The sequence below is a fragment of the Ooceraea biroi genome, chromosome 4 (assembly GCF_003672135.1).
Source record: "Ooceraea biroi isolate clonal line C1 chromosome 4, Obir_v5.4, whole genome shotgun sequence".
NCBI lineage: Eukaryota > Metazoa > Arthropoda > Insecta > Hymenoptera > Formicidae > Ooceraea > Ooceraea biroi.
Window position 1 is genome coordinate 7,854,904 of NC_039509.1, and position 26,634 is coordinate 7,881,537.

Consider the following 26,634-nt stretch of genomic DNA (forward strand, 5'->3'; position numbering starts at 1 on the left):
TACGAAAATAATGTTTATTTTACTTGGTAATTAATAAAAAAACCAATTGAAATGTAATAAACAATATTTTAATTAAAAACATATATATTTAGCTCCAAATTAACATCATATATATAATTTATAACATAAAAACATTAGAAATTTGAACGATTAAAAATTGTTTGCAGAACATAAAGAATTTAGTCCAATATTATAATAAAAAAATAAAATAAAGTCAAATATTTTAAAAGGCATGTTAATAGCAATTAAAAATACTTAAACAGTTAATTATTATGAAATAAAATGAGTTTTGTTAATCGATGACGTCGACTTATTGGAGTAATTTCCTTAGACAATTTCTTTGAGTGTGAAAACATTCTTATTGTTAAATATTGCCTGCATATGGCAGTTATTAATTGAATACGATGTGGAGTTTCTATTCCAACTTCTAATGCGTTTCGACGCAAGCATCTATTATCTAATGGAAATACATCTGTATTTAATACAAATTTATTTGTTATTCGAGTAACAATTTCATTGTATGCACCTTTTTTGGAATCTGCGTACAGCTGTCTCCTATTAAAAAAGAAAATTCCTTTTCGGTACTGCAAACAATCTTATAAACATCCCACACGGAACATGACGTCCATTAGACGTCCATATAACCTCCACCGCTCCATGCGACATCTATCTCCACGATGGATGTTAGGTAGATCTCTAATAGAGATCCATATTCCCTCCATAGGGGATATCCACTACACATCCATCATGGACGTCTAATATACATCTATTATAGATATATAATGGATTTGTAACTAAACCCAAAAAAATTAATAGTGAAATTTTCTAAATTATTTAAAATTTGTAATAGGCGTTAACTGGATGTTTTGTAGCTTCTTTAGAAATTTAACTTTACTTACAAATATTAAGAAATTAATTAATTATTCATACTTGTTGCACATATTTTATTTACTCATTTAATGTGTATAAATGATTGGTTTTAAATACAAGAAACATATTTTTCATATTTAAACCGATCACTTACAAACACATAAATATGAGTAAATAAAATATGTCCAATAATTGTTATGAACAATTGCTCTCTTTCTTAATTGCCTGACAGTAATTAAGGGGGGACATACACCTAGAAGGATCAAAAAGAGACCAAACTTTGCGAATTTTTTCCGGAAAAACGGAAAGAGAGAGAGATCGGGTTTGTTTCTGTGTAAAGATCATAGTTTTCTCTATTAAAACATTTGTGTTTTATTATTCCAAAATTCAAAATAGCGGCACTATGCTACAGCTCCTAATTCCTAATTTTAAAAACGGCGTTTGCAGTGACAACCGTGGCTTCCACAGAAATCATCTGAAAGCAAAATCACCTCAAGGGTTATAAAGTTAAAACATAAATCTAGTCTTTAACATAGCCGTTTTTCGAAATATTGTGTTTGGACAAAATGGCAGCCGATCAAAGTTGACATAACGATTTTTTGACCAAAAATGTCGCACATTTTTGGCTACAGAAAATAAACTAAGCATCGGAAAAAAATCCTATGTTAAAGACTAGTTTTTAGTGTCTAGAAAAAGTGTGTAAAACTGCAAGCCGTTCGGTCGAACCATTTTCAAGATATACTTGTCACGCGTTTTGAAAACCTCGTTTTGAGAAAAACGCGTTTAAAGTTTTATGTTAAGTTTACACAACGAAAAGATGACAAATTTTATATTTACACTGAATCATCTACTCCAGGCCCATATTAGTATCGATTTTAAATAATTTCAATAGCCCGCCATTTTGTTAAAAATCAGAAGTTTTACAATCCCATCCGATAGGATGTGTAAAATATTATAACTTTTAAGAAAATCTTTGGTTTTTTGTTTTCAGATGAAGCACGCAGAAGATTTTTCTGGAACCATCTAGGGCGGAATTACAAACAGGGCTAGACGCGATTGCGCAGACGCGGCTGTATACTGTAAACAATAAATGAACAAAAATATTTTAACATAGTAAAAGGTTCATACTTTAACCTCTAAAAAGACCGAACATCCTATCTTTCTTATTTTAGTAGAAAAAAAATCACAAAGAATGCTCATTTTCGAGGCCGAGATATGTATATGCCCCCTTAAGAAAGAGAGCAATTGTTCATAACTTATTGGACATATTTTATTTACTCATATTTATGTGTTTGTAACCCAGGCAGTACATGTTAGCCTAATATATGTTTCTTAGACGTATCTAATGTCTAAGAAACATAAAGTACCATTTAAGAAACGGTTTAAATAGAAACCGTTTTTAGACCTAAATTTTAAAAACGTATTTTTCACGTTTCCACAGAAACGAAAAATGTGTTTTATTAAATTGATTTGAAATTATATAATTAATATAGAAAAAATAGTAATTTCTACTTAATTTGCGAGTATTAATTATTTTTACATCTTACGTTTCAATGTACTCGATTATGGAACAAGAGACAAAAATCAACACAAGTGTGTGTGATTCCCACCTCTGATTCACCAAGCGACCGATAGATGGCCAGGCCAGGCGTGACTCGCAAGAAACATTTGCGTTATCACCTTATAAATAACTATCTGGAAAACCGAACCAGTACTCTTTTCTTCTTCTTTTCTTTTGAAACTTTTTCATAAAATACACATAAAATGAGTAGATAAAATATGTGCAACAAGTATGAATAATTAATCAATTTCTTAATATTTGTAAGTAAAGTTAAATTTCTAAAGAAACAAACAAAACATCCAGTTAACGTCTATCTTTCATCCATCAAAGCTCCTTTAAATATCTACGATTGCTCTATATTACATCCACGAAACATCTATGGATACGTCTAATGGAGGTTGTACTGAAAAAAAATCTGGTTGCATTAATTAGAAATCTGGTAGGTTCAACCAGTTTGTCTGTTGGAAAATGGACGAATCAGAATTCTTTTAGGAATTACCAGATGAGCATGATTAATTCCTTCCTGTTAAATTTACCAGATTTTCTTGATAATAATACTAAATGTATTTAGTTAAATTAACATGACTGTTTAGTGAAAAGAAACGTTTTTCTGTTTCATTACCGTGAGTTTTCTTGGATTGCTGTAAATGAAATATGTTGATATTTATACAGGATGTCCCGTAATAATCGCCTAACCTCTCGCATGCCAATAGAGCAGATCGAGATGAACAGAAAAGTCCCATATCATTTTGCGATATTCGCAATAATAATCGAAATATTGCATATTAAAGTCAAGCGAATCCAGAGCGCGCGGAGGCAAGTGCCGAGCCGCTCGAGGTATAGGATTATTATTGCGAATATCGCAAAATGGTATGGGACTTTTCTGTTTATCTCGATCTGCTCTATTGGCATACGAGAGGTTAGGCGATTATTACGGGACACCCTGTATAAAAAAATATAAGAAGAGAACACGTTTTTTCATCCGCCATTACTTCACCAGCCACTTCACAGCCATTTCACTAACTAATTTCATTTCACTACAGGAGGAAAACGTGCCGTCCGTGCCGATCCGTTTCCCGAACATACATCAACACGCACGACACAAAACAATAGAATACTGCTGGAGTGCCCTGCGATTAACCAGAATTCTGATTGCATCCAGTATTGTCAGCCGGGCCGCGGTTCTCGGTCATGCGCAGTACGAATCATGTCAGTGACGTATCTAAAGGAGTAAAAAAGATATGTCGATATTCGCCCTACTAAATGCTCTAAAATATTTAAATATATAAAACACACACACACATATACATATATAAATACATGTGAGTACACATGTTTATCTCATACATAAAATTTTGCTAAACATAGTATTTAATAAAAATAGCAAAAAAGTTGAAGAAGGCAGGGAAACAAGATAATTTGTAAAATAAAATACATTTTTTTAAAAGAACAAAATAGATGGTTTATTTGGCAGATCATGGAATACCAACATTTGTTGCGTGGGTAAGGGAAACTGCCAAAAACCTTACCAGTATTCTTAACATAAAAATAAACATAAAAATTATACATATATATTGTACTTATATAAAAAGCATTAATATTAATAAATACTTAAAATTAGACAAATCTTAAATTACTATATATAATAATTGTACACAAATAAACTAAAAATAAACCAATACTTTTAAATAAAATAAATTCCTTTTGAATACAATATTGCACATATTTTCTTTGGTTAAAAACTTAAATTAACATTACAATACAAAATTAATATCACAATTATTACACTTATCACAATATAATACTAAAATCACATTTATTGCGCACTTAATAAATATAATTTTTTAATTTAATTTAATATTAATATAATTATTGCACGTTTGAAATAAAATATGATGCTTCCTGAAAAATAAATACTACATTAATAATAATTTAGACTAGAATATAGAAAAACAAAGATGGAAGACTATATGGGTTGTACAAAATAATAAAAAATAAATTCAATAACTATACAAATGCAACAAATATTAAGTAAACAGAATAAAAAATAAATAATATATTAAGAACTATGAGATGTGCTTTGCTCCCCATATAAATTTTGCGATTCGTGCAGTTCGAAATGCCTTGAATCTACTTTAAAGTTAATGCAATTAATACCTTTAGTTTGAAAACTAGATCTTGCAATACAAATCGCGGACATATTATCGTTAGATAATCTATTTCTCTTTTTACATTTTACATCTGTAACTATTGAAAAAATTCTCTCGGCTTCGGCATTAGAATGTGGAAAAGAAAGAACTATTTGCACAAATGACTCTAAATGTTTAAATTGTTTCTCATCATCGCAATTTTTATATTCAACTATATTTTTCCACATTTCGTCAATTTCTAATGAAGCTAATTGCTTTTTTTGTTCATCATTAAAAAGAGATGGCAGAATTCTCCATTCGAAAGCTAACTGTGTTATGTCATTATAATTTAGTCGCGTGGCAATATAAGATAAATCTTTAATTCGCGTTCTGCCTTCATAAAAAAGAGCAATTTTGGAATCTAAAAAAGCTAATTGTTCAAAAAACAGATCATTATATGGTAAACGATGTAACATTTCGCGAACTGCCGTTTTATAAAATTCTAAACACGTTAATCTAATATCATACATGGATTATTCTACAGATAGCGTTTGCAAAAGACATTCACATTCGGGTCCGACATATATATTATCTAAAGGTTGAATATTTTCCTCATTATTAAGATCTAAATTAGAAATATTTTTCAAAGCATTATAATTTATGAAATTTTGTCCAAATTGATTAATTAACTGATGGCTAGTTTCAAATAATTTATGTATTGTAACAGAACGCGATTGAAATAAGGCATTAAAATTATTTAAAAAATTCAGAGAATATTTTAAGAATAACAGGTATGCCTTAATGGAATCACTTTGTAAATATTGTAAAATTATTTCTGCATTTTTTGATTTATTTTCCGCGGTTTCTAAAATGAAAAATTGTTTTAGAACTTGCCAATTTTCGAGGAGCCTAACAACACATTTATGTAAGCACAGCCATCTAGTATTTGATAATTTTAAAATTTTATGATTTTCAACTTCGAAAAAATTTTGAAACTCTCTTAAAATTGCACATCTCTTTGCACTTCCTGAAATGTATGTAGCTACTGCTCTAATTAATTGTTCACAAGAAGAAGGTAATCTAGTACAAGCTTTACTGGCTATTAGCGCGGAGGAATGGCAAACACAATTTAACACAACTAATTCTGGTACTTTCTGTTTTAAATAAGACATAAAAGAATTATTGCATCCTATCATGACAGAAGCATTATCAGATGCCATTCCGATGATATTTTGTATAGGAATATTGTAGTTATTCAACATATTTGTAAATATATTAAAAATTTTTATCGCGGAACAATCTGTACTATCTAAAGAGAGCAAGTCTAATAATTGAGTTTTAACTTTTTTGTCTGAAGGACAAACGTATTGAACCAGGATGCACATTAATTTATTATCAGTAATATCCGTACTCTCATCAATTAAAATAGAAAATTTCCGATTTTTCAAAATTTCGATGAGTTGTTCCGTTTCGCGTTTAGCAATAACGTTTTTGACAATGCTTGCACATTTATTACGGGACAGTGCAATATCTTGTACAATTTCAGAGTCGATACATATATTTTTTAATAAACGTACTAAATGATCCGCGGTAAGAAAAGCTACATTATGTTCTGCAAAAAAAGCTGCTAACTTAATTTCCGCGCGTTTAACTTTGTTTCTATGTGTTGAAATTTGATTATTTCCCTTTACAAATGTGCGAGATAAGGTATAAATAAATGTGTTCAGTATTTCAATAAACAAAAGAAAATGTATATATATATAATTACGAGAAATATGTAACAATACATTCAAACAGTTTCAAATAATTATATATCAATCACATACAAATAAGCAAGAAAATATACGTGTGAACCTCAAAGTCACAAGAAAAGAAGATACAACATTAGCCAATGCTTTGTTCAAGCAAAGAATCTCATAAATCAAATTAAAGAAAAATTTCTACTCATCCAATTGATTCCGTGACTTCCAGATATCAGTCGCCTTTTTCGTTTTTCAGATCTGTGCACAAATCCGCCTTAATTCTATATCGGTAATCTATTCGCCAGTAACCATCCGCCAGTGGATCCACTTATTTGTTCGCTCGCTCAGTACGTTCGCTCGCTACAACGGTCGCGTGAGAAAAAAGGCCGAATACATCGCTACGCGTCTCATCGTGCCGATATTTGTTTATCGATATTTGATGCCCGAATCTTCCCGAGACAATTGGGCAGAATTAGCGCGAAGTTTAAACTAGTTTTCTCAACACTATGTGTTAAATCATTATTATTATTATCATTCTTGTCAAAATTTTGCGAAGCTATTTTTTCGATATGTCTGACCGTCTGTGAATGTCGAGTTATATCCGTTTTGCAACATCTCATAGTTTTATTACATACAATACAAATTGCTGAATCTTCTACAGGATGAGGAGCCAACCATCCTTTAAAATTATTATTATCTAACCACGATTTCTGAAAAGACCTACATTTCTTTATTGCTCCTTTTCCAACGTTACGATTTTCCATAATTAAAAAAAGTATTATTTATAATAATAGAGACTTATCTTTTGGATTTCTTCTTGTATCGCTTTTTCTTCTTTCTTCTTATTTCGCGCCGCTCCACTAAGCCCGCCAAAACTGGGGACCGTACCCATAAGAATGCTATAGCATACGTCGCTGGGTAACGGTCGTTTCTACTGCGCATTACCGAGAACCGCGGCCCGGCTGACAACACTGATTGCATCTTCGCTTGTTCTTATGTCTAGTGTAATATAACTAGAAGTTTTATAGATCCAACTGGAAAATACTAACCAAATTCTTATAGTACAGTCTATCAAACGTTCTAGTTATAAAATATCCAGTCTTATCGTGATAACTAGAAATTCTTGGTTAGTTTAACCAAAATGCATTCTATCAGATACGTCTTGTTGATACAATCAAATCATTTTTCTCAGTGTATGGACGTTTCAAATGCGGAACTATGGATGTCTAGTAGATGTTTACTGGATGTTATGTAGACGTCTAATGGAGGTTTCGAATCTCCATGATGGACGTCTAGTGGACGTCCATTGGAGGTTTTTGTTCCGTGTGGGATACATGTAACGCGCGCATATATTAATCCTCCATTATTTTTTAAATCGACTAGTATTGTATATGTTGCTAATATATTTTTTTATCAGAAACTTTCTGAATAATATTATCTATACAACCATTGCATGTAACTATTTTGAGAAGTTTTTTTTATAATGTTACCAGAAGTGTAATATAAAATATTGTCAGTAATAAACGTATGATTAAGGTGATCCTGGAGTGACCAGGGAATTTCTTCGCGATGGTGCTGCCATTTACACAATAAAATGCTTTTTACAAAAATTTGGCAATTTGTACGCACAAAATTGCAGCGGCCACCACTCGGGATAAAATAAAGGAATATAATGAAGCTTTTAGAAGTGACTTTAGAAGCGTAATAAAAGAGAAAAGTATATGTGAAAATCTTGTACCTACTTATACATACATACAAGAGTTATATTCCTTTATTTTATCCCGAGTGGTGGCCGCCGCAATTTTGTGCGTACAAATTGCGAAATTTTTATAAAAAGTATTTCAACTTTAATTTTTGTATATGTATGTGTGCAGTTGGCAACACTTTTCACTAGCAACTCCAGCTTGCCCTTAAGTACATCAGAATCAGAATCAAAATCATCGTCAATTGTGTAATCATTTGAAGTTTCCCATTGTACATTATTATGCCATTTTGTATAATTGTTTTTCGCCCATCTTAATTGAAATAATCCTATTTCATTTTCTGTTTCAAAAGTAACGCAGTTAGAATTCGCTGATGTTGAAATAGAATTTTTTACTAATAAACTTTTTATTGCAGATGTGAATTGCATGACATTTGGATTGTTATTCCATGAATTTCTGCGTCGTACTTGGGCAAAAAACAATTCCAAATGATCTTGACTAAATCTATAAGTCATTAAGTATTTCATCGATGACTCAACTAAAATATCTTTAGCAATTTGCAAAATGGATTTTACAGCAGCCGCAAAACCAATAATAAATGTCCTTCTTTTTGATATACATAAAAGAAGGTGATTGTGAACTTTTAAAGAGTACAAATAATTTATGTGTTTTTCCATTCTCTCTTGCAAATAATTAATATTATTAAAATATATAGGTTTTTTAAACCCTTTGGCAAATGGATTACGAGAATTCAAAAAATCAAAAATTTCGTCGATAGCTTTAATAAATTCCACAGTAGCATTACACTCGTTAAATCCATCAACTTCAGACAATTGTAAAAATTCAAGGGCAGGTATGTGTGTGCTATCTGACCTATTTCACTGTCAGCATCAATTTTACGTACAAAAATAATTATATTATGATGTTTATGATTTTCTAATATGAATGAAACTTTATTTCTTTCAGCTTTAGCCAAGAAAGGGACTTGGTTTACACTTCTATCTTACCACTCTCATCCTTCCATACATGCAACCTTACAAAATCTGCAACTCTGTTTCTACCTTTTGTTTCTTATCTATGTTATCTCAATACTCGTTACATCTCATCTCTAGCCTTATTTCGTCTTTAATACTTACAATATTTACATTATTATACTATTCTCTACCTTCGTACAGTTCTTTTCCTTTCTTTTCTTCCTTTTCAGTTATTTACACTTATCTGTTCTTAAATACTATACTATACAAAAACTATAACTATAAAATAATAAACAATAAACACTAGACGCAGTCAGTAACACTGTTTTGTTACATATAACCATCGTTTCTTTCGCATTACCTTTTACTATACTAAAATATTCTAACTTTACCTAACTTGTACTTATATCCACTTAAATTACAATTATAACTATCACAGCCTCCGATCACAGCCTCCAATATAACATTACTAAAATATACAATATACTACAACCTATACGCACCACTATTTACCTTTTCTCGCATACATCATTGTTCGAGATTCACTGACTACGCCCAGCGCTGAGCGCGAGAATCGTGCACACGAGACTTGGAAGTCTTCGATAGGGATTTGACGGCAGGATTAGACACAGCACACAAAAGAATTGAAAATGTATTTATCGTCTCAACGAAATTAGGTCACGGACGAGAGCTTCTAACGGATGACGTGGTCGACTCGGCGCAGTCAAAGAGAGCTTCAGATGGGTGTACTCAGACCTGAACAGGCGGAGATCTTGCCGCGATTAATTTCTGACGGGAGTCAGGCGGAAATCTTGTCGCGTGTATTCTCTGCCGTACGTCAGGCGGATATCCTGACGCGTAGAGTAACGTGGGAACTCTCAGACCGATCGTCACAGATTAGGACTGGAACTTCAGTTCCTTACAAGTTTAATATTGGTTAACGCAGAGAACCCGATTTAGTAAAACCAGGCGTCGAATGGTCGTTCGAACGAGACTCGGTTACACGGCACTCGCGAGGTGAACCGAACAAAGAGAAAATTACGAGCTAGAGAAGAAGACTTTCTTAGACTAGAATCGTGAGACGACTGACGCGGTTTCGCCGCAGTATTTTCCTCATTTTGTCTTCAAAACTATCTTGTTATTCGCCCGAGTTGCTCGAACGACGATTCGACATGCCCATATATGGCAACGCGAGCCGCTTCGACCGATGTTTGCCGAACATTAGAGAAAAATATTTTCCCCTGCTCAGACAAATACCGTATGTACTGAGTCCTTGCGAAGGACTGAGATTATTTCGTGAGAAATTAGGATTTTACAAAAATTCTCTTCAAAACTATATTCATTTCGCTCATCCTCAAACAACCATCTTTACTAACACCTTCCTTTTCTCATCCCATAACTCGTCACTAAATAATTTCTCTAACCTACGCTCAGGTGGTCCTAGTGTGACAAATAAATCTTTCATCTCTGTACACTCTCCTACATAATGTTCCATACTATCTTTTCCAATTTTACAAAATTTACATATCCTATCTGACTCTCCTATTCAATATTTATTCTCCTCTTCCATATTCCCGCATCGTAATCCAACTAACGCCCTGATTGCGCTACCATTACTTTCCTTATTCATATTCATTGCTCGCAAATAGTGCGGCTGATCTGTTCCTAAACTCATTATCCTATAACGTTTATTGTACCGTGCAGTACCAATTCTATTTTCTTCCTCCTGTCGTTGTACCTCATAATCTCGTTCCCGTAATAAACTTTCTACATCCACCCCATTTCTCCTAAATTCCTCTATCGCCTCTATCCCCCAACCATACATATTATAATACAACTCTCTTTCTTTACTATACAGGGTGTTTCACTCAAAGGTTTAAACCTTCCGCCCACAGGTAGATCTGGTCACATTAAATAAAAAAGTCCTATACCATTTTGCAATTTATCACGTAAATTTCGAGTTATTAATAAAAGATATTGAGCGAATCAGTTCGCGCGAGCCAGAGCGAGGCGGGTAAGCGGGTATAACAGGGCTTGCCGCTCGCGCGACGCGATGGCCGCGAGTATCGGATTACAGCGGCAAGCGGCGAAAGACGATACGACGCGTGGACGATAATTTCTCCGCGTCTCATTCACGCGCGCGAGTTACCGAGGAAGTATTGTCACGCATTTTTTGTTCTGATATACGTACAAGTGTTATTTATTAATAAATAAAACTTGTGTGTACATCAGAAAAAATATGATTAATATTAATTAATATTATTAATTAATATTTTGGTACTATCTTTTTCACACCACTTTGCAGTAGATAGCATGGCGCGTTTTCTTTTATAGTCGTTTCCCCAAATAGGCCTAATCCACTCCAATAAACTAATGTAAGAATTGTTCGAAGTGCCGTCCTCCTTCTCGTATACAGATTTCGGCTCTTCGTGTAATATTGCGCGTCGCACGGTGCGCCATGCTCGGCCGAAGAGCCAAACTCTATTACTATATCGTTTACAATTATATAGTCTATAACGAAGCACTCCCTCGCACCTACATATGTGAATTCCCCTTCCCAGTCTCCTTTAAAACTACCATTTAGTATGTGTCATCCGTTTTCCTGGACTAAATCTACGAATTTCCTTCCTCCTACCCCTATCGTCCTATCTTTACTTCTTCTTACCATCATATCATTTTCATTCTCAACCTGCCCTATCTCTCCTATCCGGGTATTAAAATCTCCTCCTATGATTATACCCTCTCCATTACTACTTTCCTCTATTTTTCTAAATAATTCCTCCACCTCTGTTCCCCATCCCTCACTATATATTATATATATCCGTACCCATGTTCCTTCCCATTGCAGTCTTACGTATCCTATTCCGTTAGATAGTCTTTCGAAATAAACATTCTCTTTACTTCCAATCCAATCCTTTGCTATCCCAACTATCATTCCTCCTCGCGCTCTGCCTTTTCCTCTAAACCTAGGGTGCGTTCCGTTTCACGCATGATGCGCATGAGTGTCTTGCGCAGAGCATGAAGTGCATAGCCTGTTCCGTTTTTTAAACACACTTCATGCATAGATAGTAACGGAACAGATCTAGTGCAGTTCATGCAGACAAATATGGATGACAATTTAAATAAATCGCAAGTAATTGCTATAATATCTGTATCAGCTTCTTTTATGATAAAAGAAGAAGACTCATGTGTTTCAAGTAGCAGTAGTGATGAAAGTGAAGTTTCAAGTGATGAAGAGAAAACTGAAATGTCAACTTTGTTCGCTATTCTGATGGTTGGAAACACAAGAGGAGTGAATATTCCTAATGAAAGAATAATAGATTATGTTGAACGAGTTGTGCCAGACTATTCGCGACAATTCAAGGAATACTTCAGGTAAATTATGATATTATTTTTAGCCTTTTTTGTATTTTTTCTTTATCATTTGAAAATTTACTTTCTTTACTACTGCTACTTGAAAAACATACATTTTCTCCTTTTATTATAAAAGAAAAGTTAAACAATTATACATACATTTTTTGTAATTTAGTTAATCTTAAACTGTTATGATTATTATTTGTAGGATGTTTCCTGAAACGTATGAAATGATTTTAGATTCAATTGGGCCAGCTTTATATCAAACAAATGCAATAGGAAGGAAACAAATACATCCAAGCAAACAGCTATTGATAACATTATGGTTTTTGGCTACTCCAGACTCTTACAGGTATTTTCTTTTTTTGTAATAATTGGTATTGTTATTTGCTTGTACAGTTATATAACATATTTGTTTTGACAGATTAATACATGTTCAGTTTGGTGTTGGGAAAGCAACAGCCTTCAGAGCAGTGAGACCCCAGGCAGCACACATTGGTTTCAAAACCGTTTCATAAACGTTTTGCCGCAACGTTTCATAACCATTTTATTGAAACGTTTATTTAGGAGAAAAATGTCCAACGAAAAAACATTAGGAGAAACGTTTCTTTTTCGGCAAAAAAACGTTTCAGAAACCATCAGAAAAATATTTATCAATTCTATATATCAGTGCCTCAAAGATAGACAGAGTTAAGTCACATTTTTGTAAAAAACTAGATTTTTATATTTTATGAATTACTCTCTAAATTTCGTGTAGTGGAATACTCACTCTTTTGAAATATCACTTCAAGTAATAGTGATCTCAAAAGTTTCAAAAGAAAAGAAGAAGAAAAGAGTATTGGATCGGTTTTCCGGATGGTTATTTATAAGGTGATAACACAAATGTTACTTGCGAGAACGTCACGTCTGGCCTGGCCATCTATCGGTCGCTTGGTGAATCAGAGGTGGGAATCACACACACTTGTGTTGATTTTTGTCTCTTGTGCCATAATCGAGTACATTGAAACGTATGATGTAAAAATAATTAATACTCGCAAAGTAAGTAGAAATTACTATTTTTTCTATATTAATTATATAATTTCAAATCAATTTAATAAAACACATTTTTCGTTTCTGTGGAAACGTGAAAAATACGTTTTTAAAATTTAGGTCTAAAAACGGTTTCTATTTAAACCGTTTCTTAAATGGTACTATATGTTTCTTAGACATTAGATACGTCTAAGAAACATATTTTAGGCTAACATGTGCTGCCTGGGACGGGTAACATACGCTTTACATTGTTTAGCACCAAGATTTATTCAATGGCCAAAAAAAGGTGATATACTAAATTGCACCATTGAAGACTTCTCAAAAATGAGAGGTTTTCCAAATGTAATTGGAGCCCTCGATGGATCGTACATCAAAATTCCAGCTCCAAAGGAAGATGCTGCCTCATATACAGGGTGAGCCATTTTAAGTAACGCATTGATTTTTCTCGAAAATCAAATCTTGTATCGAAAAATGTTTCAGACAAAAGTCGTTTGGTTCGAAGGGGGCAAGATGATAGCATTATCAATTTAATTGTAGATGGCGCCACTTTAGAGGTTTCATCATGGCAGCCATTTTTTTTAAATGGAAGTTGATTTTTCTCTCTAAGTGAAAGTTGTAGCTGATAATAAGACGAATACAACGGTTTTTTGTTTTTTTGTAATTGGACCATTTTTCAGTGAGTTACAGCGTTCCAAAGTATACTGTTTTATAATTTAAGTATACACATAAACCAAATCTTGTATCGAAAAATGTTTCTTACAAAAGTTTTATGACTTCAAGGGGGACATAAGATGCTGCCACTGATTTGACCTTGGGTGCACCTGTCAAGGTTATGTGAAGGTTAACTTTTTTTAAATGGATCTCTTTATTTCTAATTATACAGTCTTGTAGCTTACCTCGAGAGCTTTTCAAAACGCTATAATACAGTGTTTTGTCGTTAAATATTATTCGAGTTATGCGAACTACAAGTTACAGTACAGCCGGCATTTGCATTACCCAAAGTGTACCGTTCTATCAACTATCCTACTTTTAGCGCTACCCAGGAACAACGGCGTGAACGTAGCAGATTTTTGTTCCCTTCGGGGTGCTTGATTAACGCGAGTCCCCTAACCTCTCGCGATTCGGGGTGCTTGATTTATGCGAGTCCCCTAGCCTCTTGAGATTCTGGGTGCTTGATTAACTGTTTCTCAGCATCTATCGGAAAAGCTGTTCAAAGTTATCCCCGTTGGCTCGAATGCATAACCTGATTCTCTTTGCGAAGTGTTCGACCGTTCGAAGTAAGACAGCCCTTGGTATTGCTCTACAAGCCATTCGAATTCGTTCGATCATGTCTTCCCTTGTCGTCGGTTCCCGTTCGAACACCAAATTTTTCACGTACCCCTACAAGTAAAAATCAGGTGAAGTCAAATCTGGTGACCGAGGAGGCCATGCAATTGGACCACCACGTCCGATCCACCTACCGTTGAAGTTTTGATCCAGAAAATGTCTTATGTTTCGTGCGAAATGTGGTGGCGCACCATCCATCTGAATCCACATTCTTCGCCTTGTCTCCAAATCGACTTCTTCAAGTAAAGTGGGTAAGTGGTCTCTTAATAACTCTAGAAAGCTATGTCCAGTCACATTCTAATGAAAAAAATAAGGACCAATTAGATAACCGTTGACAATTCCACACCAAACTACTACACTCCAACGATGTTGATTATTAACTTGCCTATGCCAATAAGGATTGACACCCGACCAGTAATGACAATTATGTGTATTTAATTCTCCAGTATTTTTAAATGTCGATTCATCAGAGAATAGAACGTATTTAAAGAAATCTGCATCATGCGCAATCATCTGTCTAACCATTGACAAAACAGTACACGTTGTCGCATGTCATTTGGAGTTAGGCCTGCGTTAATGTGATATGGTATGGATGATGCTTCTTTTTCCTCAAAATTCTCACAATCATTCTCTAAGGTATACCTGTTTGTCTAGCTATTTGGCGCGTACTAATATGAGAGTCAATGTGAACAGCCGCTAAGACAGCCAGAACACGTACATCATCATCATAATCACGTTTAGCGTGACGACGAGTCACGCAGACAACTGACCCTGTTCGGCTCTTATCTTAAGCTTCCGAATGACGGTACTATTTGGATGTCGTCTGTTTGGATACCGATTTCGGTAAAGTCTCGCAGCTTCACGGTAATTGCCAAAACATTCTCCGAAAACTACTAACATATCGACGATTTCTTTAAGAGTATAATCACCCATGTCTACTATAGTAAAAATATGTTACTGATAATATTATAGTTAAGAAATGAAAATATGAACAGAGAAGAAACTTTAACGTATATCTAACTTATCACTCCATAGAGTAGCAGAGCTTTCTCTCAGTATGCCGTAATACGACAGAATTAATTCGCGGTTTGGCTTAGCGACTTATATACAATCTTTGTGGAATTTTACTTTCGAGAAACGCTTTTAGTTCTCATAACTTGAATAATATTTAACGACAAAACACTGTATTATAGCGTTTTGAAAAGCTCTCGAGGTAAGCTACAAGACTGTATAATTAGAAATAAAGAGATCCATTTAAAAAAAGTTAACCTTCACATAACCTTGACAGGTGCACCCAAGGTCAAATCAGTGGCAGCATCTTATGTCCCCCTTGAAGTCATAAAACTTTTGTAAGAAACATTTTTCGATACAAGATTTGGTTTATGTGTATACTTAAATTATAAAACAGTATACTTTGGAACGCTGTAACTCACTGAAAAATGGTCCAATTACAAAAAAACAAAAAACCGTTGTATTCGTCTTATTATCAGCTACAACTTTCACTTAGAGAGAAAAATCAACTTCCATTTAAAAAAAATGGCTGCCATGATGAAACCTCTAAAGTGGCGCCATCTACAATTAAATTGATAATGCTATCATCTTGCCCCCTTCGAACCAAACGACTTTTGTCTGAAACATTTTTCGATACAAGATTTGATTTTCGAGAAAAATCAATGCGTTACTTAAAATGGCTCACCCTGTTTATGCAGGAAATATCATGCGATTCACTTGCAAGCTGTATGTAATGCAAAATCCGTGTTTACTCATTGCTATGCAGGACATGTTAGTTCTGTACACGATGCGAGAGTATTTCGCAATTCTACACTTAGTCATTACATTGAGGTGCCTAATCAATACTTTCCCTTTGATACACATATTATAGCAGATGCAGCATATTCAAACATCCACATGTGATGATTCCATTTAGGGATAATGGTCACCTCACAGTACGTCAAAAAAATTACAATTATTGTTTATCCTCAACTAGAATGGCGATAGAGCGAGCCTTTGGACTATTAAAAGTACGGTTTCGTATTTTATTAGATTGCTTACCTATGACAGATATAAAAAAAATACCTCAAGTAATATTAGCTTGTTGTGTTCTTCATAATATTTGTATTCTAAGAAATGACGAGTGTGAAGTTGCGGTATGTCCAAATGTCGAAAATGTGTTCCCTGATATAATAGTAGCAGGGGTTGAATTAGGTAACACTAAAAGAAATAGAATTATGTATGAATTAAATATGCAAGCTAGAAATTAATGTTATATGATCAGAAATTAATGGCAAATTGTGTAGCATTCACTTAATATCATAAGCTTAATGTATGATGAGTTTGCCCTTTATACTTAAAAAACGCTTTAGGAGAACATAACTTTCTTCTTATATTTATCTCCTTTTTTACATTTCTATTTGTGCTACATTATATTTATGTTATAAGACAATTATATTGTATTAAATTATAAAATTATACGCACATATTGACTTTAGAGTTTAATAGTTTTTAGTTTGTAGTTTTCAGTAGATAAACTGAAGATTAGTTATTGTTTTATGTAAGTTCGAGTTTGAGGTCATTTTAGTTTATTTTAGTATTTAGTTATATGCGAGATTATCGAGGTTATCGAGTTGTTGGAGTTTATTTTAGTTTATAGAATATTAGTACTTTAGAGTTTAATAGTGTTAGTTTTTAGTTTGAAGTTTTCAGAAGATAAGTTCTCAGGGTTATCTGAAGATTTATTGTTTTATGTACTGTACGGGTCGGAGGTTCATCCGAAGCCGAAAGGCATAAGGAAATAAATAATAATAATATATGCACATAGTAATAATAAATAGTATATTTTGTTCAATGTAATATTTTATTCATGTAATAACAATAGACTTATCCATACAATGTACAAATTATATAAAATAAAATAAAATTATTCATAAAATATTACTAAATTTATTTAATAAAATGTTTTGCAATACTAATAGAGATATTTAATATTAAAAAAAACTTTATAATTTGAAAGACAAAGGTATAATGGCTTGAATTGTATTATACAATGAAAAAGAAAACAATCTTTAGTAAGAAAACAATTTAAATCTATTTTTACTTATTTAAAATCCACCTTAAATCCTTTAAAGTTGATTGCATCTTTGGTACAAAAACTAAAATGTTATTCATTTAGAAACTTTAAATACATTGTTGATAACTAAAAATGCCAACATAAAATAACTTATATATACTTCTACAATGCATTTGCAATCCAATCAGTACAGAGCTAGTTTGACAAACGTTTTTGCAACTGGCAATAGGGCATTTTAGACCAGGCTTAGAGAGCAGAATCAACTTACAAACAATAAATATAAATCAATTTAACATATAACATTAGTATACATAAGACAAAATATGCATAATCTTGCATATCTTATAAATCAGCTTTAAGTTTTTAATAACAAAAAATACTCAACTATTAATTACATATCCTCAAAATTATCACATTAATGAAATATAAGATTGTATATTAAAAAAATTATTTAGATTCGTTTTGTTTTTCTATAAGTTTACCCAAAAGGCTAACAAGGGATCTTTGGATTTCAGAAGTTTCGTTATGCATCTCTTTTTTTTCTGCTCTAGAAGCTTCCCATCTTTGTTCTTTTCTTTTTTCTTTTTCCAGACGTTGTTCTCTTCTTTCTTCTTTCATTTGATCTCTATTACGCTGTATATCCGATACGAAAGAATCCAAAATGGTTTTCACTTTTCTTTTTTTGGGTTTCGAGGAGCTATCCTGATATTCAAACTTATCTATAGGAGATGGTGATGAAGAATGACATATTGAAGATGACGAAGATGCTAATGCACTAGGTGCGATTGGTCCATCACTGCTTGCTACAGCTACAGGAGAAACCCAGCTTTTTTCACCAAATAAAGAATTCATAATAGAATAGTACGCCCAACAACTGTTATGATTGCCACTTTTAGCGTTGGAATCTTTACTTTTCTTATAAGTTCTTTTTAAACTGGACAGTTTATTTTGAACTTGAACAGCAGAAACATTGTAATTATAGTTCCGTAATTCAGAGACAATTTCGGCCCATAATTTATTATGTCGTTTTAGTCCAGCAGTGAATTCATGTTCTCTTTCACGATACAATTCTAAACAAAGCATGACAGCTTTCTCAGGCCAAGTAAATGTTTCTTTTTCATCTTTGTTTTTTTTAGCATCATTTTCAAGTGATACATCTTTGTTTTCTTTAGCATCACTTTCGAGTGATACTACAGTTTCTGAACTCTTCAAATCTTGATCATTGGAATTGACAAGATGTTGAATCGTAGCAGTGCTTCTTTTCTCCATTTCCTTAGTAACTAAGTTTTGAAGTATCTCTTGATCTAGAAATGAACAAGAAATAACTATTACAATACTTGAAGAGATAGAAACCTCTAAGTGAATCATAATATCCAACAAGAAATATTTTTTTCACGCATAAGTTCAGAGAATCTTTAATAACCAACTTACCTCCATTCATTATTCCTTCATATTCTTCAGGTGATACTGTAATTGTAAACAATTTTTCTTTTTCACCGAAAAGAACTGGAACGGTAATTTTATTCGCCATTGTAGATATAATATCGAATCGAGTTATATAAAGCTACTTGATCGAACTCTAACCTAAACTATGTAATTAAATTTCGCGCTAATATCACCAAATGCATGAGGGTGCCGTTACATGGAGCGTAACTTGCGTAAGCGTAACCTGCGTAACCTAGTGAGTAGCTAGAATAGGCACACTGCGTATTCTAGTAAATTACTAGAATGTACGCTATTCTGAAAATTCCATTTTACATGGCGCGTACTTTGCGTTAAATGCGCATAAAGCGTAACAAGCCTGACTAATAACAGATCAGGACTTCTGTTGTACAGTACAACAGAAATTAATCGATTGGTTGTTATTATTTAAGCGTATTGCTAAATACGCGTCATGTGAAATAGATACTTTGATGTAAGAATGTGTTGAAGCGTAATATATGTGTGTAATGTATGTACGAGTATGCATGAAATAACCTAAATAAAGTATACGGAGTGGTTGACTGGTTGACGACGCGTGTCTAGCACAAAAAACCTGGAATCTCTTAAACATGGATTCTAATCTTGTATTAGCGGTTCTTGCCAACAAATTATACTTATTGTTACGATATGGTTTTCATCGATGCTGATGTGGTCTTCTCCTTCAACGTACTGCTTGAAGCACTTATGATCAATAAAATTTGTGGTGAACTAAAGAGCCACCCACAATATCCACATTTATGCTGTATTTTAAAAAGGAAATACATAAGTGAAAATGTATAAGCTGCAGTAAGCTGTTGAAAATAGTCCAGACATGCAAATGAATATACCATAGTTATCGGACATAAATTGAAATTCTTTTGTCATACTATGCAACCGATGTACTGATTTATATCCAAGTAATTAAATGCATTATTTAAACATTTTGGTCCATATTCTCAGCTCACTTTTATGATAAATGCGTGCATTTAGTATATAGTTCACGTTACATATATTATAGAATATCATAAATAAATATGCACATTTATTGATAAAAGTGAGCTGCGAATATAGTCCTTTATAGAATTTAGATGCATTTCTTAAATTACCCGAATTTGATCCATTTTTTCAGAAATTTTGGCACGGCGATCGCGAGTCAAAAAAGGATACACACACACTGTCACATACATGCATTTAATGTATTTTCCACCAGAAATTGGATTCGGCGTAATTGACAACTGGCGTAGAAAGCGTAAACTAACTAGGCGTAAGTTTTATAGTAACTTCTATAAAATTACTAGGTTACGCAGATTACGCTTACGCAAGTTACGCTCCATGTAACGGCACCCTGAGACTGCACCGAGTGCCTCAGCTCGCGAGGTGAGGTATTTCATGCGTTCTCATGCACCGGAAGAGGCGGAGTAACTTATTTACATTCGGTTGAATCATGCATGCAGCATGTGCGCATGAAGAGAAAACCACAGACATCTATACTATAACTAGACCGCTAACTCCCAGTGATTTTGTACATAAAAAGTGTCCACGAAAACCATGTAATATGGTGGTCGCGCATGCGTAACGCTGGTAGAAAAAGTAATATGGCGGATAGTATATATACATGTGGCCACGAAGTGAAGTTGCGCTTAGCGATTTAATTCTGTACTTTACGTGTTTATTACGTGTTATTGTTATACAATTAATATTCATAATCGAAGAGGAAGGAGCTCTCCTTCACATTTACCAATAGTTGCTACAATGCCTACAGCTTGTAGCGTGAAAGGCTGTAAACGCTTGTGGAAAAAGCACTCGCAAATAACATTTCATAGGTAAGTCTAATTAATTTTTATTATATAAGTAATCAAAGTTTTATAGTTTAGGCTTTACAGTGTTTATAAGATGTTTAACATTGTAAGACTTAATTTGTGTTTTATACTATAATTAAATGTACAATATTGCGTTTGGTTATACCATAACCTTTTGATGTACTTTGATGTACTTTCAGAAGTCATAGGTATATATTGTAATTATAATTTTAGATTTCCATGTCAAAATAAACAATATTTAAAGTACTGGATTGCGGCTACTGGGAATGATTTGGTTGCATATTCGAATGCACGAATATGCAGTTTATCTATGAATATCTATGAAAGCGAAGATGAATACCCTCGTGGTTCAATACCTCCGAATTCAGTAATGAAAACATTAAATGAATATATCATGTACTATTTAAGTGGATACATAGTAAAAACATTACGTCTTAAGTGTTATACATGTGGACTTAGTTTAAGAAAACCTGATCATGAACTTAATTATGCAAATAGTGAAACATTTACCAAAGTTTTAGATTTTTTGAATAATGGTGGTTTAATTAGGCCGTCTATTTCTGTGTATAAAATCTGTATGGAAATGGAAAAACAATTAAATATTGTAACCGACGGTTATACAGAACTATTTGTTGAACAATTAGATGTAATAGTTATAAATAGAGTTAAAAGTATTTTAGCTCTTGATTCGTCCATATTTCCGAACTTAGAATGCGAAAATGACACTGTTCCACATAAAATTAGTCTTATAATTGCAATAAGTTCTAGATATGCGGACGTTCGACTCTACTCCTATTCTAAGTTTTATTATCAACAGATCTTAAAACCAATACGAAAACGGCATAAATTAACAAAACAAATATTATTTTCTAAAGAGTAATGTACAATATAATCTATTGTCTAGATAAGTATGTTTGCATGTGTGTATTAATATTTATTATAATCGACATATACAGGGTGTCCCGGGTTTTAACCGACAAACTGCGGGAGCATATTCTACTAGTGGAAATAAGAAAAAATTCTTATATCGAGTTTGCTTAGAAATGCTTTATTACAAAGTTATAAACCAATATTGAAAAGAAATATGAGATAAGTAACAACGGAACATAGTGTAGAATTTGGAAGGTCGAAGATGTTTGTTATGTGTATTCACATGTATTCATGTTCACTATGTTGAAACGATTCAGTATGATTGTTACTTTCACAACAGTAGCTGTTAGATTTCAATCGTCGTGTGAACTAGCAATTACTATCAGAATGCCAAAAGTGTTTTCAAATGAGGAATACACTGATATTCATTTCGTGTACGGATTCTGTGACGGAAATGCACGCGCTGCCGTACGAGAGTATCAACGTAGATTTCCTAACAGGAGAGTACCAGATAGATTTAAAGCAACGAATTACTAATTCAGTTACTGAGATGCAACAAAATTTTCAGGAATGTCGTACTGTAACAAATTCTGTACTACGTCGATGTCTAGCTTGTATCGATGTGCAAGGACAACATTTTGCAATGCGTCACTAAATCATTGCGTACATAATTTTTATTTTTGTGAAAAAATCCGTTGTTACTTATCTTATATTTCTTTTCAATATTGGTTTATAACTTTGTAATAAAGCATTTCTAAGCAAACTCGATATAAGAATTTTTTCTTATTTCCACTAGTAGAATATGCTCCCGCAATTTGTCGGTTAAAACCCGGGACACCCTGTATATACAGTATTATATATTACATTTAAATATTATTATATATGCATATCTAAGATTAAAAAGATATATAATAATATAAATATCCTTATATCATTAATTTTTACTTTTGTAATAAAATAAATATAAATATATAGAAATATATTTATAATACGTACGTGATACTGTATATCTTTTTAATCTTCTCATTCTAATATCATATACTTTTTCAATATAATTTGATATGTGGTATTTAGATTATATATATACATAACATTATATATATATTTATATTATATATAATCTACATAAAATATATCAAATGTTATATTGAAAAAGTGATATGATTAGAATGAGATGATTAAAAAGATATATAACGTATTTATTATAACTATAAATGTCTATATATAAATTTTATTTATATTGTAATTTGATATATATTTTTAAGGCTATAACTTTTTATTGCAAACGATTATATATTATTTAACGATACCTTTTATTCAAGGATACGTTTGTGCACAGGTTATGTTATTGTACATAATATTCACCAATTACAACGTGACTGCTGTCTACCAACGTTGCGCATGCGCGAGTATGTAGTACATAGATTTTGCGGCCATGTATTTGACGCGTGTTAGCGGTCTAGTTATAGTATAGATGTCTGTGAGAGAAACGGAACAGACTTTCATGCTTCTATGCGCATCATGCGTGAAACGGAACGTACCCCTACATGCATGTATAACCTCCCATTCATGCGTATCCGGTAACATCCCCTTGATCTTAACCATAGACATAGTAAGAATAGACCGAGCGTGTTCTCAACTTGGCAGTAAATCACAGGTAGAAAAAGAGAGAAAGCAGGCGAAAGATTGCTCTCTCTCTCTCTAAGGAAAGAAGAGTGGGGGTAAGAGCGGAGAGTGGGGAAGACGCGAACAGAGAGAGAAAGAGATCCTCCACCTACTTTCCGTCCTTTTCTAGCTGTGTTTCACGTTTTGCGCTTCACGCTCGGTCTATTCTTACTATGTCTATGGATCTTAACCCATCCCTCTTCTTCCAACCATGTTTCACAAATACCTATCAAATCAAAACTCTTTAAATAATTCCAAAAACAAACATCCTTCCTTAAAATCCCCGCCACATTCCAAAAACCTATTTCTCGCCTTACCCTATAACTTCTTCTTTCCCTGCTTTCCCCTCCTTTCCCCTCCCTCTCTCCTTCCTTTTCTTGGCTCAGCCAAAATTCGTTGATGCACTTATATCGTTAGCATCTTTATCTTCCTCCCTTACCTTTTCCCTCGTGCCCCTTGCCTGTTCAACACCACTATCACTCACTTCCCACGTACCATAACTTCTTCCATAATTTTCTCCTGTGAGTATAACCCTTTTCCTCTTATTACATCTTCCCACCATCTCCATTGCCCCTCTATTCTAACCTTTCCAAAACCTATCTTAATCTCCTTCCCCTTACTCCTTTGCACCTGTGCCCATTCCTTTATCTCTGCTTGCGTTTTCCTTTCCTCCTACGTAAGGTCATGCTCTACAAAAATCCGTTCTCCTTTTAATCTATTCTTATTATCCATTATTTCCTTTTTCTCTTCCTCACTGCTAATTTTGGCTATTAACACCTGCCCGCTTCTTCTTATATGCATTATTGTGCAACGACTTCAACCTATTCTTGAAAAAATCTTGTACTTTTCTCAGCCAATCTGTCTCGTTACCGCTTACTTCCATTCCTTTGATTACGACGTTATTACGTCTCTCTACTTTCTCTTTATCCAACATTAATTTTTTGATACCTTTTACCTCCTTCCAACTAAGCCTATCCTCACTCATAATTGACCAATCCCTGGACCTCCCGCTCTCACTCCTGTTATTTATATTCCCCCTACTATCCCTTTCCCTTACACCTACTGCACTCGTATTTATTACTTCATATTCCCGTCTTCTTTCCTCCTCCTTCTTTTCTCTCGCCTCCATTGCATCTATGATGTTTACCATTTTACTTTCCAGTTCATCTACCCTCTCTTCTATCACCCTCATTCTCAAATCTATACTCCTCTCCTTTCTCTTCCATTCCTCTATTCTCTCTATATCATCTTTATTATCCCTTTTCCAACTACCCATCGTTTCCTTCCACTCTCTCTCTCTCTATTTAACTTGAACTTTTCCCACTCATTCTTAATCTCGTCTATTCTTTCTAAACGAAAACTAACCTCTTTCTTATCTTTTTTCTTCATATCTTCATCCTCCCCTCTACTCATTATCCCTTTTCCTTTATCCTTATCCTCCTCTTTAGTATCCTCACTACTCCACTTTAGCCTTTTTTGCTTCTCATCTCCGCTACTTCCGCTCTTTCCTAATCTTCCCTTTCCTATCGTTCCCGCCGCCCCGCGCGACGTCCCGCGCGACGCCATAACCTCTCTCCTACCTACCTACTTCTGACGCTTCTTACTCCTTTCTTACCTTACCTTTTCCTTCGCCTCCACGTATACGCCTACTATAACGCTTCCTCCTTGCACGACACTCGTTTCTAACTTACCAAAATACGTAATCGCCTTAAAAATTAACAAAATTATCCGCTTACTCAATCATACAACACACTCACTCGCACGCCATCTAACCAAGTCCGATTTTCCAATATAATATCCACGATTTTCAGAGGAGTTGTGTAGTACTGCACAAAATACCCACAAATACAAATTTCTATGTTTAAACAAGATAACGACCACGTTGAACATGTCCGTTTAGGCTGAAAACAGCTTAATTTAGTGTTTTATGTATTAAGAAATTGTTTCTGATAATTTACAATAAAATCCAGAGGGGGCCGAAATCGTGGCTTATCGGTCCTCTTCCTTTCTGATCACATATATGTAGAACAAATAATAAGAGAAATAATTGAAAAATAATTAGAAACTGTTAAGAAATATGTTAGAGTTACAATAGATGGCGTTGCTTTCGTTAGTTTGTCGAATGTGTTAAGTCTTTTGTCTTATTATAATTCATGGTTGTACATTCTTTTGCTTATGATGGTCATTGTTCGTCGTGCTACAAGCAGATAATAAATATAAGTTTCGTTTATCGTTTTTACGTTTAATAACGTCGTATTTATCTTTCAATAAATTCTCACGCCCAACAGGTTATGGGCCCAGTCTCGCGAGATATTGAAAGAGTCGATAACGAAAGAGTTGTGTAGCTCATGTAAAGAAAGAAGTAAAAATGGTGAACGCAAACGACTCGTGGATGGCGATCACGAAATTAAAAGGAGCCGAGAACTATCACACGTGGTTGATGGCAGTGAGGGCCTTGTTGGAATTAAATGGGCTAGAAGGCTGTATCGTCCGTGGTGAAGGCACAGAGCGTGATGTATCCAAGCAGAGGAAAGCGAAAGGCAGAATTTTGCTTAGCATCTAAGAGTCTTTGTTTGTGCATGTTGAACATGCTATTGACGCATGCGATATGTGGTGCACACTCGAAAGGATGTTCAAGAGCTCAGGAACTACGCATAAAATTGGTCTGATACAGAAGCTGATCAATGTCCGTCTTAAAAATTGTGATTCGATGGCGGATTATGTGAGTCAAATCACGAACGTTGCGAATAGGTTAAGTGGTCTTGGTTTCCAAATCGGCGATGAGTTGACGGGTGCTATCATGCTGGCTGGTTTAACGGAGGAATTTAAACCAATGGTCATGGGGTTTGAAGGAAGCGGCATAAAGACGACTGCAGATGCCGTTAAATCGAAGCTTTTGGACAGTTCGTACAGTTCCGGACAGGCCACGGCTTTCCTAGGAAAGAAGGTAAATAGTAATCCGAATTCGAAGAACCACAAGAAACAATTTCTCAAGAACAAAAGTGGTGCTGGCTTTAAATGCTTTGTGTGCGGCAAGGTTGGCCACAAAGTCAAAGACTGTAA

The 26,634-nt window shown here is 33.9% G+C and overlaps 3 protein-coding genes and 1 long non-coding RNA gene across 4 annotated transcripts; 2 read left to right on the plus strand and 2 right to left on the minus strand.

Moving 5' to 3' along the window:
* Positions 1-2,650: 2,650 nt before the first annotated feature.
* Positions 2,651-7,713, plus strand: LOC113561736. Its single transcript, XR_003406412.1, has 3 exons — positions 2,651-2,828; positions 4,505-4,506; positions 7,495-7,713. It is a non-coding gene; the product is annotated as an uncharacterized LOC113561736 (long non-coding RNA).
* Positions 7,714-8,260: 547 nt separating this feature from the next.
* LOC113561735 lies at positions 8,261-12,887 on the plus strand. Its single transcript, XM_026968835.1, has 2 exons — positions 8,261-12,354; positions 12,542-12,887. Exons 1-2 carry the CDS (start codon positions 12,074-12,076, stop codon positions 12,702-12,704), a joined length of 444 nt encoding a protein of 147 aa, XP_026824636.1. The 5' UTR covers positions 8,261-12,073; the 3' UTR covers positions 12,705-12,887.
* Positions 12,888-14,660: 1,773 nt separating this feature from the next.
* LOC113561770 lies at positions 14,661-17,166 on the minus strand. The gene is made up of 4 exons (XM_026968951.1): positions 17,161-17,166; positions 16,765-16,899; positions 14,823-14,985; positions 14,661-14,742 (listed from the first exon to the last, which is right to left on the minus strand). The coding sequence occupies exons 1-4, from the start codon at positions 17,164-17,166 to the stop codon at positions 14,663-14,665; spliced, it is 384 nt and encodes a 127-aa protein (XP_026824752.1). The 3' UTR covers positions 14,661-14,662.
* A 122-nt stretch (positions 17,167-17,288) lies between these two features.
* LOC105283523 lies at positions 17,289-20,395 on the minus strand. The gene is made up of 2 exons (XM_011346342.3): positions 19,187-20,395; positions 17,289-19,059 (listed from the first exon to the last, which is right to left on the minus strand). The coding sequence occupies exons 1-2, from the start codon at positions 19,284-19,286 to the stop codon at positions 18,203-18,205; spliced, it is 957 nt and encodes a 318-aa protein (XP_011344644.1). The 5' UTR covers positions 19,287-20,395; the 3' UTR covers positions 17,289-18,202.
* Between the last annotated feature and the right edge of the window lie 6,239 nt (positions 20,396-26,634).